The sequence below is a fragment of the Orycteropus afer genome, unplaced genomic scaffold (genome assembly GCF_000298275.1).
Source record: "Orycteropus afer afer isolate SDZICR_OR568_19922 unplaced genomic scaffold, OryAfe1.0 scaffold00345, whole genome shotgun sequence".
Lineage (NCBI taxonomy): Eukaryota > Metazoa > Chordata > Mammalia > Tubulidentata > Orycteropodidae > Orycteropus > Orycteropus afer.
In genome coordinates this window covers 2,612,192-2,638,205 of record NW_006921932.1, presented here as the reverse complement: position 1 = coordinate 2,638,205, position 26,014 = coordinate 2,612,192, and the positions used below count along the sequence as shown (strand labels likewise).

Below are 26,014 nucleotides of genomic sequence, written 5' to 3'. Positions count from 1 at the left end.
GTTGTTGAAAAAAAGGTGTTTGCAATGAACAAGTCGTTGGTCTTGCAAAATTCTACCATACGAGTTCCAGCATTATTTCTGTCGCCAAGGCCAAATTTTCCAACTACCCGTGATTCTTCGTTGTTTCCAACTTTTTGCATTCCAGTAATCAATGATAAGTAACACATCCTGATTGCATGTTCGGTCAATTTCAGACTGCAGAAGCTGATAAAATTCTTCAATTTCCTCATCTTTGGCTTTGGTGGTTAGGGCATACATAAATTCAAGTAATAGTCATATTAACGGGTCTTCCTTGTAGGCATATGGATATTATCCTATCACTGACAGCATTGTACTTCAGGACCCATCTTGAAACGTCCTTTGTGATGATGAATGCCATGCCATTCCTCTTCAAACTGTTATTCCTGGCATAGTAGATCACATGGTTGTCTGATTCAAAATGGCCAAAACCAGTCCATTTCAGCTCACTAATGCTGAGGATATCAATCTTTACGCATTCCATTTCATTTTTGACAACTTCCAATTTTCCTAGATTCATACTTTGTACATTCCATGTTCCGATGATTAATGGATGTTTGCAGCTGCTTCTCTTCAATTTGAGTGGTGCCACATCAGCAAATGGAGGTCTCAAAAGCTTTACTTTATCCATAGGAGTATGGCTGGGTTTACTCAGATGATGCAGCTCTTTCCCAGTCCTATTTTGAGAGCCTTCTAACCTAACTGGTCTATTCATAAAGTTGCACGGTAATGTATCATAGTGTTTCTTTGCTATTCATAAGGTTTTCCCTGGCCAATTCTTTGAGAAGTGGACAGCCTCCTCCTTCTTCCTAGCCTGTCTCAGTCTGTAAACTGGGCTGACACCTGTGCACCATGTGCATCCCACTGGGTGTGAAACACCAGTGGCTCAGCCTCAAAACTCACATCAACATGTCATCATGGTAGGGCAAACCGACAGATAAGTTTGTCTCCCTGTTGGAAACCTCTCCTACCACCCTTACCTGGGTCTCTGCGGCTGACTCCTCCTCTGTCCAGGTTCCTGGCTTTTAATCCCTTTTCCTGCTCTCCCACCCTGCTGCTTTGGGCATGCCTGAGTTCCTCTCCTCACCTGGATCCCTGTGGCTAACTCCCACTTTTTAGTAGTGAATGCATATCACACAGAACCATCTGTAAGCCAGGCACAAGTTTTCTTTGGTCAGTCATTCATAAGTAACACCCCATGACACCATAGGTGCAGATTGTTAGAAGGTAATGTGACAGAAGTAGGGACCTTGGGCATTTGGAACACTTCCTCATGTAATGTGCCTTCAGGTCCTGCTTGAACTTGATTTCATATATACCATTTCCAATTGATGATGGAGTGCTGCTGTGCACATCCAACTTTTGTGACTCTTTGGGTCAGACAACACCCAGTTCATGATGGGCCTCTAAGGCCACATAGCAACTTGGTAGCTCATGGTTAAGCATTCAGTCTTACTAAGGCCCAGTAAAAAGCCAAACTGTTTCTCAAATGAAGAGTAGTTTTCTGCAGAGGCTGGTAGGGCTTTACTCCAAAATCAAAAGGATTTGCATTGTGATTCACCACAGGAACCTGCCAAAGATTGTAAGCAGCATCTCTATCTGCCACTGACACCAAGCATCATTGGATTAGCCAGGTCATTTGGCCCAAATGGCAGAGTCTTCTCTTGTTCTAGGCCCCACTCAAAACTACCAACTTTTTGAGTCACTTGGTAAATAAGCTGGAGTGTAGCACTCCTAAACAAGGGATATGCTGTTTGCAAAATCCAAAGAGGCCCACCAGGCATTTTGTCTCCTTTTTAATTGTAGGAGTGGCCAGATGCAACAACTCATCCTTCTCCTTATGTGATAGTTAAGGTTGTGTATCAACTTGGCTGGACCATGATTTTAAGTGGTTTAAGCATTTGTAATGTAATCACCTCTATGATGAGATACTCTATGAGTAGCCACTCAGTTGAAAGGAAGTTTCCTCAGGGATGTGGCCTGCTTCTGATATATGTATGGCATCCTGGGGACACTCTCTGGTTTTTTGCTGCATCTAGTGCATCATTTTCTCTGATTCTTGGAGCTGAACCAATGGCCTGCTGTATTGCTTGCTGATCATGGGACTGTTGCCTTCACAGCCTGTGAGCCAAGAATCTCCCATTCCTTTTATTTGCTGATCTTGAATTTGTCATCCATTAAAGCCAGCAGCCTGCTCTACCACCTGCTGGTTTTGGGTTTGTAAGCCCCTGAAGCTGCATGAGTCAGAAGTAGCCTCCAGCTTGACATTTAACCCATGAACTTGGGACCTGCCCACCTCCACAACTGTGTGAGACCAAAGTACATGCGACAAAGTCTGGCCATTCTCGTTTCCAAGAAACATTCCAGCTGTACTTCTTCCAAGACATATTTTTCCATTCTTCTGGCAATCCATGGTATTTTCAGTATTCTTCATAAACACATTCAAAGCATCAATTCTTCTCTGGTCTTCCTTATTCACTGTCCAGCTTTCACATGCATATGTGGCAACTAAGAATACTATAGCTTGTGTCAGGCCAGTCTTAATCTTCAAAGTGACATCTTTGCTCTTTAACATTTTAAAGAGGTCTTTTGCAGGAGATTCACACAATGCAGTAAGTTCTCTGATTTTTTAACTGCTGTTTCCAAGAGTGTTAATTGTGGATCCAAGTAAAATGAAACTCATAACAATGTCAATCTTTTCTCCTTTTATCATAATGTTGCTCATCAGTCCAGTTGTAAGGAATTTTGTTTTATGTTAAGGTATAATCATACTGAAGGCTAGAGTCTTTGATCTTGTGTCATCTGCATATCACAGGTTGTTAATGAGTCTTCCTCCAATCCTGATGCCATGTTCTTCTTCATATAGTCCAGCTTCTTTGATTATTTGCTCTGCATACAGATTTAAGTATGGTGAAAGGAAACAACCCTGACAAATACCTTTCCTGATTTTAAACCATTCAGTATCCCCTTGTTCTGTTTGAATGGCATCCTCTTGGTCTAAGTATAGGTTCCTCAGGAGCACAATTAAGGGTTCTGGAATTTCCATTTTTTGGAATGTTATCCATAATTTATTATGATCCACACAGTCAATAAAAATGTAAGTAAACGTCTTTCTGATATTCTTAGCTTTCAGCCTAGATCCACCTGACACCAGCAATGATACCCCCTATTCCACAGCCTCTTCTGAATCCAGCTTGAATTTCTGGCACTTCTCTGTCAATATACTGCTGCAACTGTTTTTGACTTATTTTCAGAAAAATTTTACTTATGAGTGATATGAATGATATTGTTCAATAATTTCCATGTTCTGTTGGCTCCTTTTGGCAAGAACAAAAAAAAGGTGGTAAAAATCTTCAATTTCTTCATCTTTGGCTTTAGTGGCTGATGTGCAAATTGGAATAACAGTAGTATTAATTGGTCTTCCTTCTAGGCTTCTGGATATTACTCTATCACTGACTGCACTCTACTTCAGGATAGATCTTGAGACACTCTTTTTGATGATGAATGTGATACCATTCCTCTTCAATTTGTCATTCTCAGCATAGACCATATGACTGTGAGATTCAAAATGGCCAATACCAGTCTACTTCAGCCCACTAATCCCTAAGATGTCAATCTTTATGTGCTTCATTTCATTTTTCACAACTTCTAATTTTCCTATATTCATACTTCATACATTACATGTTCCAATTATTAATGAATGTTTGCAGCTGTTTCTTCTTATTTCAAGTCATCCCACATCAACAAATGAAGGTCTCAAAAGCTTTACTATATCCCCATCATTAAGGCATAGTGCCTAAGCCATCTGACTATTAACCAGAAGGCTGGTGGTTCAAACTCACCAGCCACTCCTCGAAAGGAAGGCTGGGAAATCTACTTTCATAGTGATGCTGCCTCAGAAACCCAAGGAAGGAACACTATGAGTCGGATCTTACTCGACAGCAGTGAGTTTGGTTTTGCTACTTTAGGGAGGCAGCTCTTCCCTAGTCATATTTTGAGTGCCTTCCAAGATGAGGGGCTCATCTTCTGGCACTGTATCAGACAATGTTTTACTCCTATTCATAAAGTTTTCCAGAAATATATCAGACAATTATTTCAGTCTGATAAGGTTTTGAGTGGCCAGTTTTTTCAGAAGTGTATGGCTCTGCTCTTCCTCCCAGTCTATCTTAGTCCAGAATCTCTGCTGAAACCTCTCCATCACGGGTGACACTGCTGGTATTTGAAATACTGGTGGCACAGCTTCCAGCATCACAACAACACACAAGCCGGCACAGTATGACAAACTGACAGACAAGTGGTGGATCCATATTGTAGTGTATATCGAGACTTCATTTTTCCTACTGGCTGAATATGTACGTACCATACTTTGTTTTTCTATTCATCTATTGGTAGGCATTGAGGTTGTTTTTACCTTTCAGCTATTGTAAATAGTGCTGTGGTGAACACTGGTATACAGGTCTCTGTTTAAGTCTCTGCTTTCAAGTCTTGCTGGGTCATATGGTAGTTCAATTTTTAGTTTTTTGAGGAATTGTCAGGAAGGAGCTCTGGTGGTGTAGCAATTTAGGCACTTGGCTGCTAACTAGAATATCAGTGGTTCAAACCCACCAGCCACTCCACAGAAGACAGATAAGGCAGTCTGCTTCCATAAGGATTTACAGCCTTAAAAACCCAGTTGGAGTCAATATGAGTAGGAATCAACTCGATGACAGTGAGTCTGGTTTTCATTTGGTTAAAGAACTGCCACCTATTTTCCACTTAGGCTGTAATTTTTACAGGAGCACATCGCTAGGTCTTTTCTCCCATGAGTGCCTGGTGGGTTCAAACTGCCAACCTTTTGGTTAGCAACTGAGTGCTATTAACCATTATGTTATCATAGCTCCTTACCTCAATGATAAGAGATAGGAAATACTATATCCCCATTATGTAGAGGTAGAATCTGAAGCAAAGAGAGGGTTAAGTAATTTGCCAGAGCTCCACCTTAAGCTCTTCCCACTCAAAAGAGGAAGATTCTATAAATCTTTCATATCTATTTAGATTTCAGTATATTCCAACAACTCCTAGTCGAAAGTCAATCAGCTGATTACAAGTTTCCCTTTTTGAAAACTTCTTGTATAAGCACATCCTGCCTCGAAATTCCACCTAAAACTGAAGTTACAGACTGAGAAACAGTATCCTAAGAAACTTGATCTATAGGACACAATAAAAGTTTTAAGGTGTATGTGACTGAGGCATTGTATTACCCAGCATAGTGGGACCCTATCATGACAGTACATGATGGAGCTATATATTTAGAGCTCTTATATAGTATGTGGTTCTCCATATCCCAGGGCCTGGGCTCTGCCAAACTACAAGACCTATTTACATAAATTCAACATTATGGAGCACTGAGAAATGTGCCAGGTATTACTAATTACAAAGAATAATGACACACAATCCTTGCCCTTAAGAAGTTCTCACAGTTAATAGACAGTAATTATAAGATAATGTATTAAGTGTAACAATGTTAGAAATCACAATTGCAAGTTATTATAGGAGTACATAAAAGAGACACCCAATCCAGCTTGTAGTGGGCAACAATTTTCTAGGGCAGAGAGTGCTTAAACAGAGAATTAAAATGGAGTAGTCAGGAAGGGAGATTCCAGAGAACAAGGTTATGGTGGCTGTCTTATCCCAACTGGCAGTATTACTTGATCCCAACTGGCTAGTTTGTAATGAAGAGACTAACATACTAACCAATTTCCAGGGAGAAAAACCTATACCCTTTAGTATCATCATGTACTAGCTTACCAAATATTTGTAGTCAACTTGACTAACCACTAACTAATGTTTAACTTCTTTAGTAACATTTCTTGCATTCAATATTTCAACAACCAATAAATCTGGAGGGGTTATTCCCCACCCCATCCCCACCTTGTATGCTTACAAAGAGAACAGAAAAAATACATCTTGCCCTAGGACATTTCTTTTCTTCAAGACAAAATATTATACACTCTTTCCTCACTTATCGACATGGTTAGTTTCCAAAGTCTAGGTCATTAAGCAAAAATCAGCATTATGTGAAAATGGAAGATGACCCCATCAAATAACAAAATGAAGGATAACCACATTATTACATGTCCGCCAAGTTACATCATTACAGAACTACCATATTACATCTTTCCATAATTGCCAAACCACTGAGGATCATGGCCTAGCCAAGACGACACATAACCTAAGCATCACAGCCAGAGTTACTCTCATCTCACACTTTGACATTTGTTATGGGCAGACATATGTCATTAATGCAAAAACAAGTTGGACAGAACAATTTTTACTATTATCATAAATGTAAAATGTCAGATAATCAGATAGTCGATAAGTGAGGAGACAGTATAGACCCAGGAGTTAAAAATAAGCTCTAAAATTAGCATATCCCATCCCATTTCCTTTGCAGTGTAGTAAATTACTTAGTGTGGCTTTTCTAGCCATAAGTCTTTTTCATCTCTGTGGTGGAATTTGCTGTGAGCAACTGAGGAGCTCCTGATTGTAAAAGTTATCCACCTGGGGTATTTCTGTTGGGCACAACACAAAGCAATGTTCTAGGAGGTTCCTGCTCTCTCTTAGGTGCTTAGAATTCTGGTGTTATGATTGGTCAGTCTGGCCACTATACCAGGCTCAAAAGGAGGCCTTCTAGAAAGAGAAGAAGTCTCTCTCTGACTGCTGGTTGAGGAAGCCGTGGTGCTGAAAGAGACACGCATTGCTGAGTGAGACACCGAGGGACACTCACTGTTGTGAGAGAGATTGTTAGGACAAAGACTGAGGGCTGGGAGAGAGACTGAGCATTTTCCCTGAACGTGAATTGTAGCCTGGTGCTTCCCTAATAAACCCCGTAATCTGTGAGTTCTGTGTGGCCACTGCAGTGAATTATCGAACCCAGGAGAGAAAAGGGCTGGAGGGAGGCAGCATGTCTGGCCTTGTAGGACTAGGCCTTGGGTTACTGATAGTGACTCTGTCTTCCTTTTGCTGCGTTAGAGGAGGTCAGGAGATGTAGCCTCCTTGCCTTTTTAACATTCCTGCACTTATTTTATTCTACATTACCTTTCAGGGCATTGCTGGAAAAAAGTTGTCAGCTGCTGCAAAAGAACTGGCCAGCAATCGGGCCTGTGTTCGAGCACAGTGATTAAAGGCTGAGGACGAGTTCTGAAAAACACAGAAAAGCACATTGGAAACTGTCAGTTCATGACTACACATTCTCAATATCCAAATACAGCAGCAAAAGAGCCAACACCATCTAGAGACTTTTTTTCCTCTAAGATTCTTAACTGTCACAAAACTATCACTTTTGTGTTCACTGTAGACATGGTCCTATAGAAATGACATTTTTCCTTTACCTGTTTTGCAGATAAGAGAACGGACCCTGGAATCTCAGAGATCGAAGCATGAGAACTAACTCTACCACTTACCAGCTCTATGACCTTGGCTATTCTCCTAAATTCAGTGGCTCCTCTCATATTTATTTCCTTAATTCCTTCTTTCCTGGAAGTCATAGGCCAGCTCCTCCTCTTGCTGTTTTCATTCTGAGTTCTCTTTCTAGAGGGTTCTATTTCTTCTACTACTGCTCCAACTTGTAAGCATTACCTCTCCCTTTCTGGCCCTGTCTACCTTCATTCTTCTTAGTATATAACTCTATATTCCTCCAGCATACTTAAGATACCAACCTGTTGCCATCAAGTTGATCCCAACTCATAGCTGACCCTATAGGACAGAGTAGAAATAAGCCCCCATAGGGTTTCCTAGGCTGTAATCTTTATAGAGCAGACTGCCACATCTTTCTCCTGCAGAACAGCTGATGGGTTCAAACCACTGACATAGTGGTTAGCAGCCAAATATTCAACCACTGCACCACAGGGATCCTCATATTTAAGGTAATGGAAGTCATTTATTTCTCTCATTTTAAACTAGAAATTGTTTAATATTGAACAAGGAGGAATCTTTTTATTTAGACTACTACCAGTAAGATACCTGAAGTAACTCTATAAAACACAAGATCCAAAATCCAAAGGATTCTCAAAGAATGGACTCAAAAAAAAAAAAAAAGGAAAAGCACAACCATAAGTTATTTTAAATGATTTAAATAGCCAAACAGGAATTGTAAATTCTTCAGCTTTTTAAACTATGATTACTATACCAAGTTTTTAGTTATTACTTACGTGGCATTTTCTTGAGTGAAAAAATTTTTAATAAAATTAAAAATGGTCATTGTAAAAAGAAAACACAGAGCTCTCAATCTTTTTAATGTAAAAGGAACCATACATACAGTGCTGTTCTTTAATCTTAAATTTTAAACAAACAATATATTATTAGCAGTGACTAGGGAGAAAAAAAAAACCTATCAGCTACATCCAAATGATAATTTCAAGATTGCCTTCTTTTATAGCAATGGTTCTCAAAATGTGACAGCCTTACCAACAAAATCAGCATCACTTGGGGATTTGTTAGAAATGCAAAATCTCAGACTTCAGCCTAGACTAAATGAACAACACTCCAGGTGATTCCAATGCACCACTATAAAGCAGTGATTCTCTTCCTGGTTGCATGTCAGATTTCATCTGGGATGTTCTTAAGAAATACTAATGCCCAAGTCCATGACATGCTTCACAAAAACAGTGTTCTACATCCTACTTTGGTGAGTAGCAACTGGGGTCTTCAAAGCTTGCAAGTAACCATCTAAGGAGCAACAGTCGGTCTCTCCTCATCCAAAGCAAAGACAAATGAAGAAAAGCAAAGACAAATGGAAACAATCAAACCAAGGGACTTCTGGACCATGTGAACCTCAGCCTACATGATGCTGAGACCAGAAGAACAAAATGGTGTCCAGCTACCACTGTCAACCACTCAGGAAGGGATCAAAAGAGGAGATCCTGTAAAGAGTGGAAGAAAAATGTGGAACAAGACTCAAAATCATAAGAACAAAAAAAACAGACTTACTGGTCTGAAAGAGACTGGTGAAATCCCAGGAACTATGGCCCTTAGTCACCCTTCGGGCCTAGAACTGAACTCACTCCCAAAGCTTCTAGCCAAACAACAGACAGGCATATAAGGTGAACATTTATACCAGGTAGGTACATTCCTTATAACAATCTACCATGGGAGATCAGAAGGGCAGTATTTGCACAGGGAGATAGCTCCGAGGGGAGGAATGCATAGGGAAGAAGGACACAGGGAAAAAGATAACCACAGAGAGGAAGTGAGAAGAGAGAGCTGTTATTGCATTATGAGGACTGCAATGTTGTCCTCATACATTGCAAAGTGCATACATGCAAAGTTCATGACTGTTTGTCATGAAACAAAATGTGTATGAATCATTATCTGGAAAATGAATTTGCTCTGTAAACTTTCATCCAAATCACAATTTTAAAATAAATAAATAAAAATAAACCAATGCCCAGGTCTCAATTATACTGGAGTTGTAGGAGTGAAGCCCATAGATTAGTAATTTTCAAGATCTTCTGGGTGATTCTATGTGTTGCCATGGCTGAGAACCACCACAGAAAGTACGGAAGAGAAAGGTCAGGAGGTGGAAGGTTTCTGTTTTGTTTTTTCTCTTTTTAAACAATCTGTTTTTGAGACAATCTTGTTCAACACCTCTCTGGTTCTACTACAGAGCTTCTACTACAAACCATCTTTTTATTTTCTCCTCAACCTCACCTAAACCAGTCTGCACTAGCTTTATATGTTTGCAGTTTATTAAAGCACAGGCTATTTTTGACTGATCAAATTACTGCCATTGCTAAAGAACTGCTCTTCCATGCCATTTTTTATACCAAAACTAAAAAATCATATCACATTCACTTTTCCAAATCTCAAATCCCTTGGCAGTTAAACCTCTCTAGAATATAACTAAAAAATCACATCACATTCACTCTTCCAAATCTCAAATCCTTTGGCAGTTAAACCTATCTAGAATATATATGCTTCCACTCTGTAACAGATAGTAAGAAACAAATACTATAAATCTTAAAAAGCCCCTCAGGTATGCCACATCAGCTGGACTCCTTATACTGAGATCATGTTCAATTAAAAAGGAAAAGGAGAGCTACTGCAATTATTTTGGCTATGGGTTCTCCTTCTGATAAGCACCAGAGTAAAATGAGAAGCATTAGGTATAAAAACCCACCCATTAATACTCCAGTGAATGGTGGCATTTATGACTATTTAAGAAGAAACCCGTGTCACTTTACTTTTGTGTATTTCACTGTATGTAAATTATATTTCAATAAAATGTATTAAAAAAAGAAGAGAATCCAAAAATTTACCACATAGCTTTTGTCTGATCATAAAGCAATGAAATGCTTTTCAATATTTTTCACTTATAACTCCCTACCCTTTACCCCCAAATATTGCTAAAGGTCTATCTCCTTTTTAAAACATGGGTTTGGTCCAAAATCAATCAGGTCAATAGAAATAAAAGGTAGTAATTTTAGGATAGGATTAGGAAGGATGCACATATGACAAACATCTCTATTATAACTTACCATCTACTTCACTCGAATTGAGGGAATCACTCTTTATTGCAAGAGGCTGAAAACTCAGCTATTGGATTCAACATATTCTATTTAGTAGCTTAGACGTAAACTCTAAAGATGAGATTAAGTAAAATACAGTAGGCGAGGAGTTATCCAGATTAATTACTTATTTAACCATCTAGATAATTAATTTTTCCAGAAAACTGATTATGTCAGATCCAAGTGGAAATATTATAGGGAATATTACACAACATTGCAAGGAATATTAAAGCTGAAAACTTGAAGGGGGAAAGAAAGTGTGAAATGAGAACAAGGAATCTTACTATTGATTAGCATTTGATTACTGATATTATACTATTCCAATTGAGTACAACTAACCTAAAATCCATTACAATTGACAAAACGTTGTTTTAATACTTTATGTATAATGAAACAAAGATCTAAATTATTTCTTATGAATAATCAAACTGGTATGTGAATACATATATAAAATAATATATAAAGCTTTATGCTTCAGTATGAAATGGATGCTTCCCCCTGCCCCCATTTTTTAATTCAATAATCTTTGTTGTGCATATATCATGCATGAGGGTTTCTCAGTCTTGGCACTATTGCCATTTGGGGGCCAGATAATTCTTTGTTGTGAGGGGCTGTCCAGTATACCATGGAATGCTTAGTAGCACCACTAAACTCTGCCCCCTAGATGTCAGTATCCCTGCCCTAAACTCACTGCCATCGAATCATTTCCGACTCATAGCCACCCCTCCATGGGTTCCCAAGGCAGTATCTCTACACTCCCATCAATGCCCTAGTCACGACAAATAAAAATGTCTCCAGATATTATCAAATGTTCCCTGGAGATCAAAATCATCCCCAGTTGAGAACCACTGTATCAGGTAAATGACAAGCACTATGAGAGGCAAAAAACTGATTAAAACATTGTACCAGCCCTGAGTTATGAAAAAAGGCTACAATTCTACCTTCACTATTTCTTATGTGAAACCAAAAGCAATCAGTCATTCATGCCCCAAAATTTCAGTTTCTCATGAAAATGTTGCTGCTGCTGTTATGTGCCATCAAGTCAGACCCGACTCATAGCAACCCTTCCTTGGGTTTCCAAGCCGGTATCACTATGGAAGTAGATTGCCTAACCTTCCTTCCAAGGAGTGGCTGGTGGGTTTGAACTGCCAGCCTTCAGGTTACCAGTCAAGTGCCTTAGGCACTACGCTACCAGAGCTCCCCATGAAAATACAGTTATTGAATATTAACATCAGGAGCACAAGAGTAAGACTACACAGGAGAAACCAGAAAATTTAAAATGGAAAATAAATGTAAAATTATTCCTTTGCAAAATATAGACTCTTGTTCCAAAATAAACAGCATTAAATAATAGACATACTAATTTGGGTATGAGAGAAAATGGTGTTATTTCCTATCTAAAATATTATAATTAGAGCATTTTAAATGCCATACTAAGTAGAGTTCACTCTTGATGTATTCAGAAACTGATTATTAAATTTATGGATTGTTCAAGATTTTTCTTTTCTTTCTTCTCTCTCTGCTTGTTAGCACTTCCACTTCTTTCAAGTACATCTGACTAAGAAAGGTTGAGGTAAGTGAAAGGATCCACAATTTACACAAGTTGACTTTGTTCTTCATTAGAAACATTATTGATCAAAAAAATAAATAATGTGGTACAAAGCATACCAAAACAAAATCTGGGCTATGCTTTAAAACTTCAGTCACCCCTCAAACTTGATTTTCAATTTCTAAAGAGTAAGTTGACTACATCTTTTATTAAAATGATAGATGGGGTGATCATACAAAATAATAGATCACTTATAAAATTAATGGTGGGTGGCCAATAATCTACACACATTTTGAACAAACATAAATGTGAAACATTAATATCATTATTATTACTTGCTTAAGAAGTGCCTACATAGCATCACTGAAATGAGTTACTGTTACACTACCAGGTCTGTACCAGAAAAAAACAGAAATAGAAAGGTGGGATGCCCTAGTCATGACAAATGAAAATGTCTCCAGATATTATCAAATGTTCCCTGGAGATCAAAATCATCCCCAGTTGAGAACCACTGTATCAGGTAAATGACAAGCACTATGAGAGGCAAAAAACTGATTAAAAAGTTTAGAAAGGTGGGATAAAAATAGTGGCAGAAAGCATCAAAGAGTCAAGAGTCCCAAATTTAAATTCTGGTCTTCAATAAACTGTATGATCTTAGGGCAGAGAATTAACCTCTCTTGGCCAAAGTTTCTCTAGCTGTAAAATGAGGACATCAGACTAAGTACCTTCCAGAGCTAAAGTTATACAACCCAAGCCACCCATCAAACAACTAACTTTAGTACTGTTTAAGACCATCAGTTGGACCAAATCCTATAAAGGCAGAAAGCAGTAAAGATAGTCCTCAAATATTAATATAAGCTTAAATTGTTCTAAGGCCAATGTCTCATAAAATGTAACACCTTGAAGAAGAGGTCTCCTATTTTTATCTCAAAGAAATAAACTATCCTCTACATTTTTATTTCAGAGAGAAGTGCTATGTATAGAAATTTATAAATTAGAATTTCCTAACTCCCCAAATGTCTAATAGATTCTGCTTTTTTCTTAAAAGAGAATAACATTGTTTCTAAAGATCAAAATCAATACAAACCAGGCAACCAGGTCACCCTTCATTGGCCTCTAGTGCCCCTAATCTCTCCTTTACTGTGCTTTATTCTGCCACATACAACCCAATTTGTCATACTTTTTTTTATTTTCCAATTTCGTGATTTGCAAATGTTTTAACTGCTATTTTAAGTAAAACATTTAACATAGTACCTGGCAAACAGAAGCATTCCATAAATAGGTACTATTATGATTATCATATGGGTAGGTTTGTATCTTTAACTGTAACATAAAACTGCATGAAAGCTGGGTCTATGTCTTCTTACACTTTTCATGTTTCCCTTTCAGTGATGAGTGCACACCCACAATAAATGTAATTCACAGGCACACACACAAACTTTCTCTCTCTCTCTCTCTCTCTCTCCCTCCAAACCACTGTTTAAATTTTTAGACAGTCATGAAAAATGAACTTATCATAGTCCCTGTAGTGTACTGCTCCAAAATCCACACTTCACAAACAAAAAAAAAAGTAGAGGAACCACACAGAATTGGTACCTACCTAATACTTTAGTGTTCTCCGCCCTTTAATAATATTGTCAACAACACAGAGCATCTTAGCAGAATGGAGAGTAAGAGGAAGGATGAATGATAAATTCATGGTTCCACTAGACTAGCACAGAGGCAATGATAAAATGAGGTATATAACTGGATTCACCTTTCCAAGTGTAAATGCATCAATCTTAATAGAAATGAGGGAGTCAAAAAATTAGTCTTGTGGTAGGCAAATCAGAAAGCAGAAGCTATTTGTAACCTTTAGGTCACCTCAACCTTTTTTTGCTACATCTCTGAATACAGGAAAGCTATGATTTGATTTACATCATAAATTCAGCGACAGACACAGATTGCCTTTTCTGTGTGAGGCAACAATGCCTGCAGTCACCATGCATTTTCATGTATGCAGCTGTGACCCTGGTGCTTTCAGAAGCATAGCATAGCACTTACTACATCAAATATGCATTTTAAAAGCATTTCTCTACCTGCTCTGAATTTTGATTTGAAAGTGCTGGTTAGATGCCAAAAAGGGCTTTAAAAAATAAAAAGCTCTGAAAATTTTAAGTTAAAAAATTCATGGTGAAAATTATAAAGATTCTATAATAAATATTACTATCAAAAAGAAAAAATAATAATCAGAAAAAAATTAAACAATAATTGTGAGTTGTTACAGATCCTATAATGTTTTAAGATGTATTTATCCTTTCCACACAATCACCTAGAAAAAGAAGAATCACTTGAAAGTGCTTTTAATTTTGACATTTCTGATTGATTCAAGTTTTCTTTGTGTTGATAAGGCAGACAGGAAGTTCTCTGAAAATATAGTTCATATTGCAATGACCCTATCGGGACACTGAACCTTTCCCAGGATCTTTATTTTGAGAGACTGCTTTAATGCAGAAGTATCTGCCGGTGTTAGAGTCTGGACCTATTTTAGGTACAAGGTGATGGCTGAGGAGAAACAAAAATACTCAGGGATCCAAAACCTTTCTTTTATTATTAAGGTGCATGCCAAGCTTACAGAAAAACTAAAGATGAGATAAATATGCTAATAAGGCAAAAATCACAACATTTTCATGGCCTTAAAGCCATTTATCAGCAAAGTATCGTATTAAATTTAAATTAAAATCTAGATTTAGAAAAAAATTAAAAGTATTTCCTAGTGCTATTGCTCACTGGAACACTGCACAGTACGTGTAGCTTATTTTTTCCATCTGATTATCAATCTCAGGTGTAAGTCCCATGTGATTAGAACCATAAACTGTGAACAAAGACTTTCCTGGGTGGGAGAGGAGAGAAAAGAGGAAGTGAAAACAGAAGCAAAACATGCAATTTGACAGAAAGAATCAAGCTGCAAAGAGACAGATGGCCCTTGAAAAGAATTGTTGACTATGCTTCTCCAATTCACTGCCTTAGCTCCTTTCTTATCCATACCTCTTCCGGGCTATTTCAGGGGCAGATCTGACACTGATACACCTTTCTTTCCTGTCTTATTCTGATTTTTCTATAAATATTTCCACTTATCCATTAAAGTAGAAATTCATAAGCCCTTTGAAATTATGTGCAAGATTTTGAGTACATACATACATGTACATTTTCTGGTGGTAGGTCCAAAACTTTTATGAGACTCTTAAAGAAGGTCTTAATCCAAAAATAGGGCAGATATCAGTTAATTAGAGCTAGAACTAAGTATACATAAGGTAACTGCTGCAGTTCAGCTTTGTTAAACTCCTGCTTTCAAAAAAAATGATAAAGAAAATACCATTTCCCAAAGAAGGTTACAAAAGATGTGTCCTGCCAAGGAATGTTGGCCCCTTCAGCATTAAAGTTTCTGTAACTTCAGCAAAATAAAATATATTCTACTAGTTCTAATCCTTTATGGCAGCTTGATCGTGTAGTATAAACGATTTAATAATGGTGTCATGCTTATTTTGTGGTAAGTAAAACCAAACATCTACTCTCGATGGAACCCTTTAGATAATATATTTAACTACTAAAATAATCAGCCCCCAAAAAAACAAAACATTTGACATCAAAACCATAATATATTAGCTGATAGCTGATTTTTTAAGTGTTAAAGGGCTCTAAGCAACATCATTAAGTTTTTCCTAACATTTCACTTAAAATGAGTAAATGTAGTAAGGAAATTTATGCAGAAATTAAAAACAATAGCTAATCTTAAAATATATTGATTCTAGGTACCCACTCTGGATCCCACCAAGTTTTCTAAATCAGATTTTCTAAGGGCAGGGCCTCAAATTCTGTAGATTATATAAATTTACAAGGACTCCTGCTGTTTCCACCTCTAAGATATATCCTTATCTCTCCTGTCAACATTGCTTTCAAACTATCATTTTATATTTGCCTTCCTTCTAATCTATTCTTCACAAAGCAGTCTGAGTTAATTAAAGCTCATTAATTAAAGCTACAAGATCTTCAGTAGCTTATAAAAAAAACAGTTTGCCTTACGAGTCAATGTAAAAGGCAAAAAAACACTAAAAATTCAGTGGTCTTGGTAGGCATACAAAAATACTCCACAATAAATAAAATGATAAATGTGGTATAGTCATGCAATGAAATATTATTCAGCCATAAAAAAGGAAAACTAATGAGGAGTATCTTACTACAACACAGATAAACCATGAAAACATTATGGGAAGTGAAAGAAGCCAGACACAAAAGGGCACATATTGTATGATTCCATTAATATGAAATGCCCAAAAGAAGCTAATCCATAGAGACAGAAAGTAGATTAGTGATTGCCAGGGCTGAGGGGAAGGGGTGATAAGGAATGACTGCTAATGAGTATTAGGCTTCTTTTTAGCATGATGAAAATGTTTCTTGAACCAGATAGTGATGAGGGCTGCAAAACTTTGTAAATATAATGAAAACCAGTGTACTGTATCCTTTACATTGTATCCTTTAAAAGGGCAAGTTATATGGTATGTTAATTATATCTCAATTTTAAAAAGGCATTAAAAATATAAAAAATTTACTCACAGATTATTTTAAATTTATTTAACCTTTCTTAAATTTTAGAAAAACTCATATGTAGCATATGAAATATAACTATACTGCCAATATAATAATCATAGTAGCTTGGATTTCCCTTACAATTAAATAAGATCAAATGAGACTCTCATCTATTCCCTCAATATCCCTGGTTGATGGCTTAATTGTGCCTATTTCACAGATGCAGACATGGGAGGAAAGAAAGTTTTATCTTTTTCTACTGTCAAAGTGAAAAATACTAACATTATTTGGTACTTTAACCATCTGTCCAGAGAATCTCAAATATCAGAATCCCTAAAGACTCTTAAAATATATTGATTCTAGGTACCCACTCTGGATCCCACCAAGTTTTCTAAATCAGATTTTCTAAGGGCAGGGCCTCAAATTCTGTAGATTATATAAATTTACAAGGACTCCTGCTGTTTCCACCTCTAAGATACATCCTTATCTCTCCTGTCAACATTGCTTTCAAACTATCATTTTATATTTGCCTTCCTTCTAATCTATTCTTCACAAAGCAGTCTGAGTAATCTTTATGAAACATAAATTCAAACAAAACTCTCAACTCTTCTCTCACATCCTTTATATAAAAAGAAAGCACATCTCATATTTATTCCCTTCTGACCATCTCTACTACCATGAGCAAGACCACCATCATCTCTCACCAGTTCTACTGTAATAGTCTCCCACCTGGTCTCCCTTCTTCCTCTCTTGCTCCTCTTCAGTCCACTCACTACACAGCAGTCAGATAATCTTTTTCAAATATTAATTTAACTGTGTCATCCTTCTGCTTAAAACTCTTCAGTGGAGTTCTTCCCTACAGCAAACTATAAAGGTAAAGGGAGTGGTGAAGTTAGAAAAATCATAATTTGCAATCATCATAGTGAAAACTAGCTGGAGGGTGGGGGTGCAGAGCTTAGTGAGGAGCAAGATACTAGCATACCTCAAAGTGTCTTTCCCAAGGATGACTTACTTGTTAGTTACAAAGAGAAAAATGATCATTACACAATAGAGAAGCCAGAAAACATCTTGACTTGGTAATCAAATTTAAAATCACTGAGGGGCAGATGAACATCAATATGATAGGCTGAAAAGGACACACAATCAAATATGTACTATGTCAGCCAGGAATGCTTACTTTGCATTTAATTGAGAGGAAACTTCAGACCAACCCTAACTGAGGGACATTCTATTAAAACTGGCTTTCAAAATGTCAATGTCATGAGAGACAAAGAAAAGAGAGGAAGAAGACCAGATTTTAAAAACCTAAAAAGATAAGGCAACATATAATCCTAAACTAGAACCTGTACTTTAACAATAATAAATAAAGAAAAGGAAAAGGGTATAAAAGGAAATCTGAGCCAGCTACCCAGAGGGACTGAGTAGTTGAACCTGCGGACTTGGGACCATAGTTGCAGGGGACATCAAGCTCAACTGGCATAACATACTATACAAAACATTGTTCCACCTCCTACTTTGGTGATTAGCGACTGGGATCTTAAAAGCTAGCAAGCTGCCATCTGGATGCAACTATGGGTCTCACCTCGTCTGGAGCAAAGAAGAATGAAGAAAACCAAAATTCATGGAAACAATTAGTCCTAGCGACTGGTACACCATCCGATATGCAGCCTATACAACTATGAGACCAGAAGAACTAGATGGTGCCCGGCTACCACTGTCATTCACTTGGAAGGGGATCTATGTAGGAGATCCTTGATAGAGAGGGAGAACAATGTGGAACAAAACTCAAAATCATTTGGAGGAAAAAAAAAAAAAGTGGGGACCAGGTTTGCTGGTCCGATAGAGGCCTGGTGGAACCACTGAGACTACGGCCCCTAGCTGCCCTTCAGGTCTGGAATTGAACCCACACCTGTGGTTTCCAGCCAAACAAAATACAGGCATATGAGTTGAACATTTACCTCAAGTAGATACACTCCTTGGAGAGAACAATCATGGGAGAAAGATGGGCTGCTTATGCACAGGGAGATAGCTCAGGGGCAGGAGTGTATGGAGGGATGGACACTGGGAAGAGGTAACTATGGGGAGGAAGTGGGAGGGGAGTTGTTGCATTGTGGTAAATTGTGGTCAATGTCGTGAGACAGTGTATGTGAACTGCTGTATGGAAAGTGAATTTGCTCTGTAAATCTTCATCCAAATCATAAATAAATAAATAATTTTTTTTTTTTAAAAAAAAAGGACATCTGATGCAATCAGCAAAACTAGAATATGGACTGTAGACTAAAGGATCATATAAGTGATGTCCTCAATTTCATAACTGCACTCTGGTTATATAAAAGAATATCCTTGTTCTAAAAAATACACACTCTTGCATGTATACAACCTACTCTAAAATGATTTAGGGAAAAAAAAAATGAGAGAGAGCATAATAAAGTAAATGTGGTAAAATTTGGGGGCGGGAAAGGTGGATCTGAATAAATGGCATATGGGCAGGCATCTTTTTACTACTCTTGTAATTTTTCCATTAAGTCTGAAATCAATTTCAAGATAATAAATTGAAAAGGAAAACCTTTAGTGATTTCCCACTACTCTTTAATTAAATAACAAAGGCTTTGGCATGGCCTTGGACCAGCCTCTGCTTACCTCTTCTGGGCCTCCACATAGGCCCTCTCCCTCCCTTCAGCACTAAGCTCCAGCCACCCTGCATCCTGTTAGTTCATCGAGCCTAACAAGCTCTGTTCCTTAACAGAGTCTAAGCACTTGTTTTTACATGCCTTCCCTTAGGTCTGAAACACTCTTCTCATACTCTTCATATGGCTGGCTCAATCTCATCCTTCAAAATCAATATGAGATAAAATGCAAAAATAGTTTCATGCTAAGAAAAAGCTAATTATCAAAGTTAAGGATGAAGCTACATTTTGGTACCCACAACAACAAAAAAAGGCCCAGTGCACTTATGCTAGGATTTATCTTGGACTTTCTCATCGATGTGATAAGACTGAAAAGGACACACCATCAAATATGTAGTATGTCAGCCAGGAATGCTTACTTTGCATTTAATCGAGAGGAAACTTCAGACCAACCCTAACTGAGGGACATTCTATAAAATTGGCCTTCAAAATGTCAATGTCATGAGAGTCAAAGACAGGAGAGGAAGAAGACCAGATTTTAAAAAGATAAAAATAGATATTCTAACTCTCCACTCAAATAAACTACAGAACATGAACACAAATAGGTGAACAAAAATATACATACAGCACACAGCTTTATTCCACTCAGGGTATAATCATCTATTACTATTGGTCTAATCACCCACTTCAGAGCACACCATCTGCCAAAAACATTTAATATTCCCTTATTTCAGAAAGTACAGCTTGATGTTGATCAGACCAAACCTTCCCACAAATAAGATTCTTAACATTTGATATTTGTGCATGTCAGCCACTGTCTGGCACATCAGAATGATGCACAAATTCTGGAACAAGCAGTTACTGTTCATGAATTCACAGCTATTTCCTCACTTGAGCTGAGGAAAGAAAGATCTTAAAAAGACTGGCATAATATGAATATGCAGAGAAAAAATTAAAACCAAACCACATGATAAAACTCTGAGGGAAAAGGCACATAATAAAGCAAATGAGAAAACGAGCCTCTAATACTTCACAAATCATAAAATTTTAGTAATTCTTCCTTGCAACCAAAATACCAGCCAAATATTGACTCTACCTCACTTCTCCATGATCAATATCAGAGAATGTTTAGTTTAGTTTAATGTAAATGACTTATGGAAAAGTAGGGTTTGACCTAATCAAAAGAAAATTCACACTAAACAAAGATGAGGAACTTGAACTAAAGAACACATTAGTAGTGGAAAAAATAACCTGTAATTAGGATGAAAATTATTCACAAGTAGAAAAAGAGCTTCTAAAGTCTGAAAATAGTTAAGTACCTAAACCATAGGTCACAAACACAGATTGCATCCTATGAGTAGAAGTGTTTTATCAGCCAATTCTGTATTTTTAAAATTTTGAAATGGTTGCTAATATTTAAAAGTCAGGAGAGTTCACCATAAATCTTATTTATATTGAAAGAGCTTAAGGTCTGGCAACAATGAACCCCCACTGCCTCATTACAACAATTGGCCAGCAGTTCTCAGCCCTACCTATAAATTGGAAATTACCTAGGAAGCTTTGAAAAACTACCAGTACATTCTCAGTAGGGTCCAGGCATCTGAATATTTAAAAGTTCCTCATTATCCATTGCTGTTGAGTCAATTCCTACTCATAGCAACCATACAGAACAGAGAACTGCCCCGTAGGGTTTCCTAGGCTGTAAATATTTATGGAAGCAGACTCCACATCTTTCTCCCACTGAGCAGCTGGTGGATTTGAATTGCCAACCTCTCAGTTAGCAACCCAACACTTAAGTCTGTGCCACCAAGACTTCTAAAAATTCTTCAGAGGTATCTAATGTGCAGCCAGAGTTTAGACTCATATAGGCTTAGAGTTTTACACTTCACATATGCATTTCAATTAATCATAGTAGTCAAATATTTTGCATTGTTCTTCCAGTTACCCCATTTTCAAAGGCATTTGGAATTGAATCTTAACTTAAATATACCCAGCTGAGGAACAGTTAAACACTGGGCTGCTAACAGAATGGTTGGTGGTTAGAACCTACCCAGCTGCTCCATGGGAGAAAGACCTAGCAATCTGCTACCATAAAGATTATAGCCAAGAAAACCCTACAAGGCAGTTCTTTGTACTTTCTCACATGGGATTGCTATGGGTCAAAACTGAGTCAATGGCACCTAACAACAACAGCAAAAATCTCGTTTAGGGGCAGTGGAGGTTCAGTGGTGGAATTCTTGCCTTCCATGCAAGAGATCTGATTTTGATTCCTGAAATGTCAATGCCTCTCGTGCGCAGCCACCACTTACCTGTTAGTGGAGGCTTGTGTGTTGCTATGATACTGAAGGGTTTCAGCAGAGCTTCCAGACTAAGACAAACAAGGAAGAAAGGCCTAAACAGCCAGCTACCCAGAGGGAGCAAATAATTGGACCTGTGAGCTCAGGACCATAGTCCCAGGGGACATCAAGCTCAACTGGCATAATATACTACACAAAAACATTGTTCCATATCCTCCTTTGGTGAGTAGTGACTGGGATCCTAAAAGTTTGCAAAAGACCATCCAGATGGGTCTCCTTTTGTCCAGAGCAGAGAAGAATGAAGAAAACCAAAGATTCATGGAAACAATTAGTCCAAGCGACTGGTATACCATGCAATCCTCAGCCTATATGACTATGAGACCTAAAGAATTAGATGATGACCAGCTACCACTATCAACCACTCGGAGGGGGATCTCTGAAGGAGATCCTCGATAGAGTGGGAGGACAATGTGGAATAAAACTCAAAATCATTTAAAAAAAAAAAGGGACCAGGTTTGCTGGTCTGATAGAGCCTGATAGGACCACTGAGACTATATACCCTAGCTGCCCCTCAGGTCTGGAATTAAACCCACTCCTGCGGCTTCCAGCTAAACAAAAGACGGGCATATGAGCTGAACATTTACATTAGGTAGATATATTTCTTGGAGAGATCCATCATGGGACAACAGAAGGGCTGTGTATGCACAGAGAGACACCTCAGGGGGCAGGAATGCATGGGAGGGAAGGACACAGGGAAGAGAAAACTATGGGAAGAAGTGGGAGGGGAGCTGTTACATTGTGGGAAATTGCAGTCAATGTCATGAGACAAAGTATATGTGAGTTGCTGTATGGAAAGTGAATTTACTCTGTAAACTTTCACCCAAATCACAATAAAAATTTAAAAAGAAAAGAGAGAGAAAAAAAAAAGGAAGAATGCCTGTCGATTTACTTACAAAAATAAATGAAAACCCATCCGATTTACCACAACTATCCGATTTGCAACCAATCATGGGGATGCCACAGGACCAGTCAGTGTTTTGCTCTGTCATCATGAGTTGGGAGGGAGGGTGACAACAGCTAACAACAACAATCTTCCTTAAGCCACAAAGCTAAAGAAAAGACTATCTAGGAAGGAGGACCTGGGTAAGCAATATGAACTTTATTAGGTACACATGGTCTAAGCCAGTGTTTCTTAGAACATGGTCAACAGACCACCTGCATCCAAAGCCTTTGTTAAAATGCAGATCCCGAGGCCATGTTCCAAATATAAGTATCAACCCCAAGGATGAGTTCCTTTAGCACACTGAAAACCAGTGTCAGTTTCTAAGAGCTTCTCCTATCCTCCCACTCCTACAGTTACCCACTAACTGACCACAAAGAACACTAACACAGGTTCAAGCCTTGGGGTCAAGGAATTATTTGATTGCACAGAACGATGAAGTTTAAATCTCTTACATTCTCTCTCTTGTATCCATAGTGTGTTTGCTCTCTTTGGATTGATTGCCTTTCCTTTAGAATTGCTCTTTGGTCCTGTTCTTGGCCACACTATTATCCATGGTTGACATGGTAAGCTGAACTTGGTGCCTTGATGCTTTGGAGCATACAGACCTTTTGCCTCCCAAGTAGGGAACAGAGGCAAAGAGTCATAATGTAAGCCACTCAAGAAACCCTCTAGTCCGCCCCAAGGGGGTCCGTGTAGCTCACTTGTGGTACCATCAAGCCCTAGGGGCAAAAGTAGTATGACTCAAATGTGATCCACAAATGATCTATATGCATATCACTGAACAGCTGGATAAACATGCTGACTCTGTGTCTCACACAAAACCTACTGAATAAATGAGAATCTCTGGCAAGTGAGCTTAAGAAGCTATACAGTTAACAAGCTCCTCAGGTGGTTCTTATGCAAAAAAAATTTGAAAACCATTGAGCTCAAGTTCAACGACCACAACAAAAGATACTCTCTGTAGAACTTCTTCAAGAAATTCACAAAGATCTAGGGAATCGACTGGTTAACATTCCAGGTCCTCACATTTCCCTCTCTCTTTACTCCTATACTGGCACAGCATATGCAATCTACACAGATACATTACAAAAGACCATATATTCTATATTACTATGATCCAAGTTCATCAGCTATTATTACAAAATGAAATGAGAAACACTTGAACAGCAATTGTATACTAGGAGAATACTGAATACCATAAAAGCACAGATCAGCTCCGTGCCTAGAAAGCTTACAATTATTTGTCATACCACTTCTATTTAAAATTAATCCTACAGCATAATCAAGGAACACCTCTCAGTGGAGTTCTAAGCTTCTTATATCCATTTTATGCTTTCGTACACAGCTCATCACTTGCCTCTCCAAGGCTGGATGATATTGTTAACCAATACATGGCAAACAAGGCTCTAAAACAGCATGACAATTTTATGCTTGACTCAGGTAATCATAGCTCTCTTGAGGGGAATCTGCTCTTCAGGCTCACCTCCTCTGTTTCTGCCATCCACAATCACCCCTGGAGGAAGTTAAGACTCTTATACACTTGATTACACTCTACTGATTTATAGTGCCAAACAGTCATTCACATAAGGGCTCTCCATAAACATTACCGGATTATGCCAATTCAGGTGATTACTTCTGGACCTCTTAATGTGCCACCTATCTAAGGACAAATGCTACATATCAAATTGATTTCGGCTCCTCAACTAGGCTCCCTATCCACACTTAGCACCTATTGTCTTTTGAAAGCAAGGCTGAAGTGACAAGGACTAACTACAGGAGAAAATGAAATTACAAAAAGGAGAACAGGTGAAATGCTAAGGTGAAGGTCTAGCACCCATACAGTGAATAATTAGCATGAAAATGAGAGTACCCCTAGTTCCTCTGCATAACAGAAAATTTCCTCTTACCTTCATCTAAACCAGTCTTTGTTGTTGTTGTTATATGCCATCGTGGAGTCTAGTCACCCTTGAATCAATGCTACTCATGGCAACCCCACGTGCGTCAGAGTACAACGGTGCATCATAGGGTTTTCACTGCTTGATATTTCAGAAACAGATCACCAGGCCTGTCTTCTGAATCATCGAAACCAGTGCTTCCTAAACTTTAATGTGTTTATGTGTCAGTTTGAGAATCATCCTAAAAAGTAAACTCTTGATTCAGGCCGGGGTGGGATACAAACCTGCACTCCTTTCCTAACAAGCCTTTAGGTACTGCTGATGCTGCTGGTAGCTCTGCTTTTCAATGTGTGGTTAGGGACCAGCAACATCAGCATCACCTAGGAGCTTGTTAAAAACCAAAAAACCAAACTCACTGCCAGTCGATTCCGACTTATAGAGAACCCTTCCTTCTTAGGTTTCCGAGGCAGTATCTCTACGGAAGTAGATTGCTCAATCTTCCTTCCAATGGAGCTTGTTAGACAAGCAGAATCTTAAACCCATCCTAGACCTCGGGAAAGAGAATCTGCATTTCAACATGGGACTCGGGTAATTAGTATGCACATTTGCAAAAGAAAAAAACACAAGAAAAGGCTTACCTAATAGTATATATATCCTGAATATTCTTCTCTCCACCTTGTCCTTCCTTAAGAGCTTGCATTTGTAATAATTTCACAAGGGTTTTTATCAAGCCATGGGTATTCCTATAAGACATATAATAAGGTATTATATATTATAGATGTAGAGTGAATAGACTAATCAATTGCTTAATCATACTATTTTTAAATAATTGACATTTATCATCCACACTGAGCAGGCGCCACCCACATCCAACCAGCTCACTTAATAGCACAGCCAGGAAGAGATCTACAAGCGAAATTCCCCAATCCAAGAAATTTAAAGGAGGAGAAGTGGAGTCCAGTAATCAAACCATCAACCTATCAATCACCTGCCTACATATTCTTGGGGGACAATCATCAGAAGAAAAAGAAACATTAGTCCATATAATTACAGACAGTGACCATATCAGTTACCAATACTGAATTATCAAGTCCTTCATTTATAAGTATTAGCAGGCTATGAAAAAATAACCAGAATATGAAATGGATAAGCTACTCAAAAGAGTGTGTGTCATGGGACCAATCAAAGCAAGTAATCCCCATTAATAGAAACGCACTGGGAGTGGGGAATAGAACTTTAAATGTTTTCCTTATTCTTACTAAGAGGCTGAAGGATAATATATCAAAAAGAATAGGCCTTTTTCATATGAGTTGAACATTTACCTCAAGTAGATACACTCCTTGGAGAGAACAATCATGGGAGAAAGAAAGGCTGCTTATGCACAGGGAGACAGCTCAGGAGGTAGGAATCCATGGAGCGATGGACACCAGGAAGAGGTAACTATGGGGAGGAAGTGGGAGGGGAGCTGTTGCATTGTGAAAACCGTGGTCAATGACATGATACAAAGTATATGTG

At 38.2% G+C, this 26,014-nt stretch overlaps 1 protein-coding gene across 1 annotated transcript in view; it reads right to left on the bottom strand.

The window, feature by feature from the left end:
* The window catches only part of FOCAD (focadhesin), a 502,178-nt gene that overhangs the window by 414,313 nt on the left and 61,851 nt on the right, over positions 1 to 26,014 (bottom strand). Inside the window, exons 4-5 of the mRNA XM_007952545.2 lie at positions 25,138 to 25,242; positions 7,096 to 7,197 (exon numbers count right to left, since the gene is read on the bottom strand). Coding sequence (XP_007950736.1) covers positions 7,096 to 7,197; positions 25,138 to 25,242 — 207 coding nt within the window. The remainder of the gene's footprint in view (positions 1 to 7,095; positions 7,198 to 25,137; positions 25,243 to 26,014) is intronic.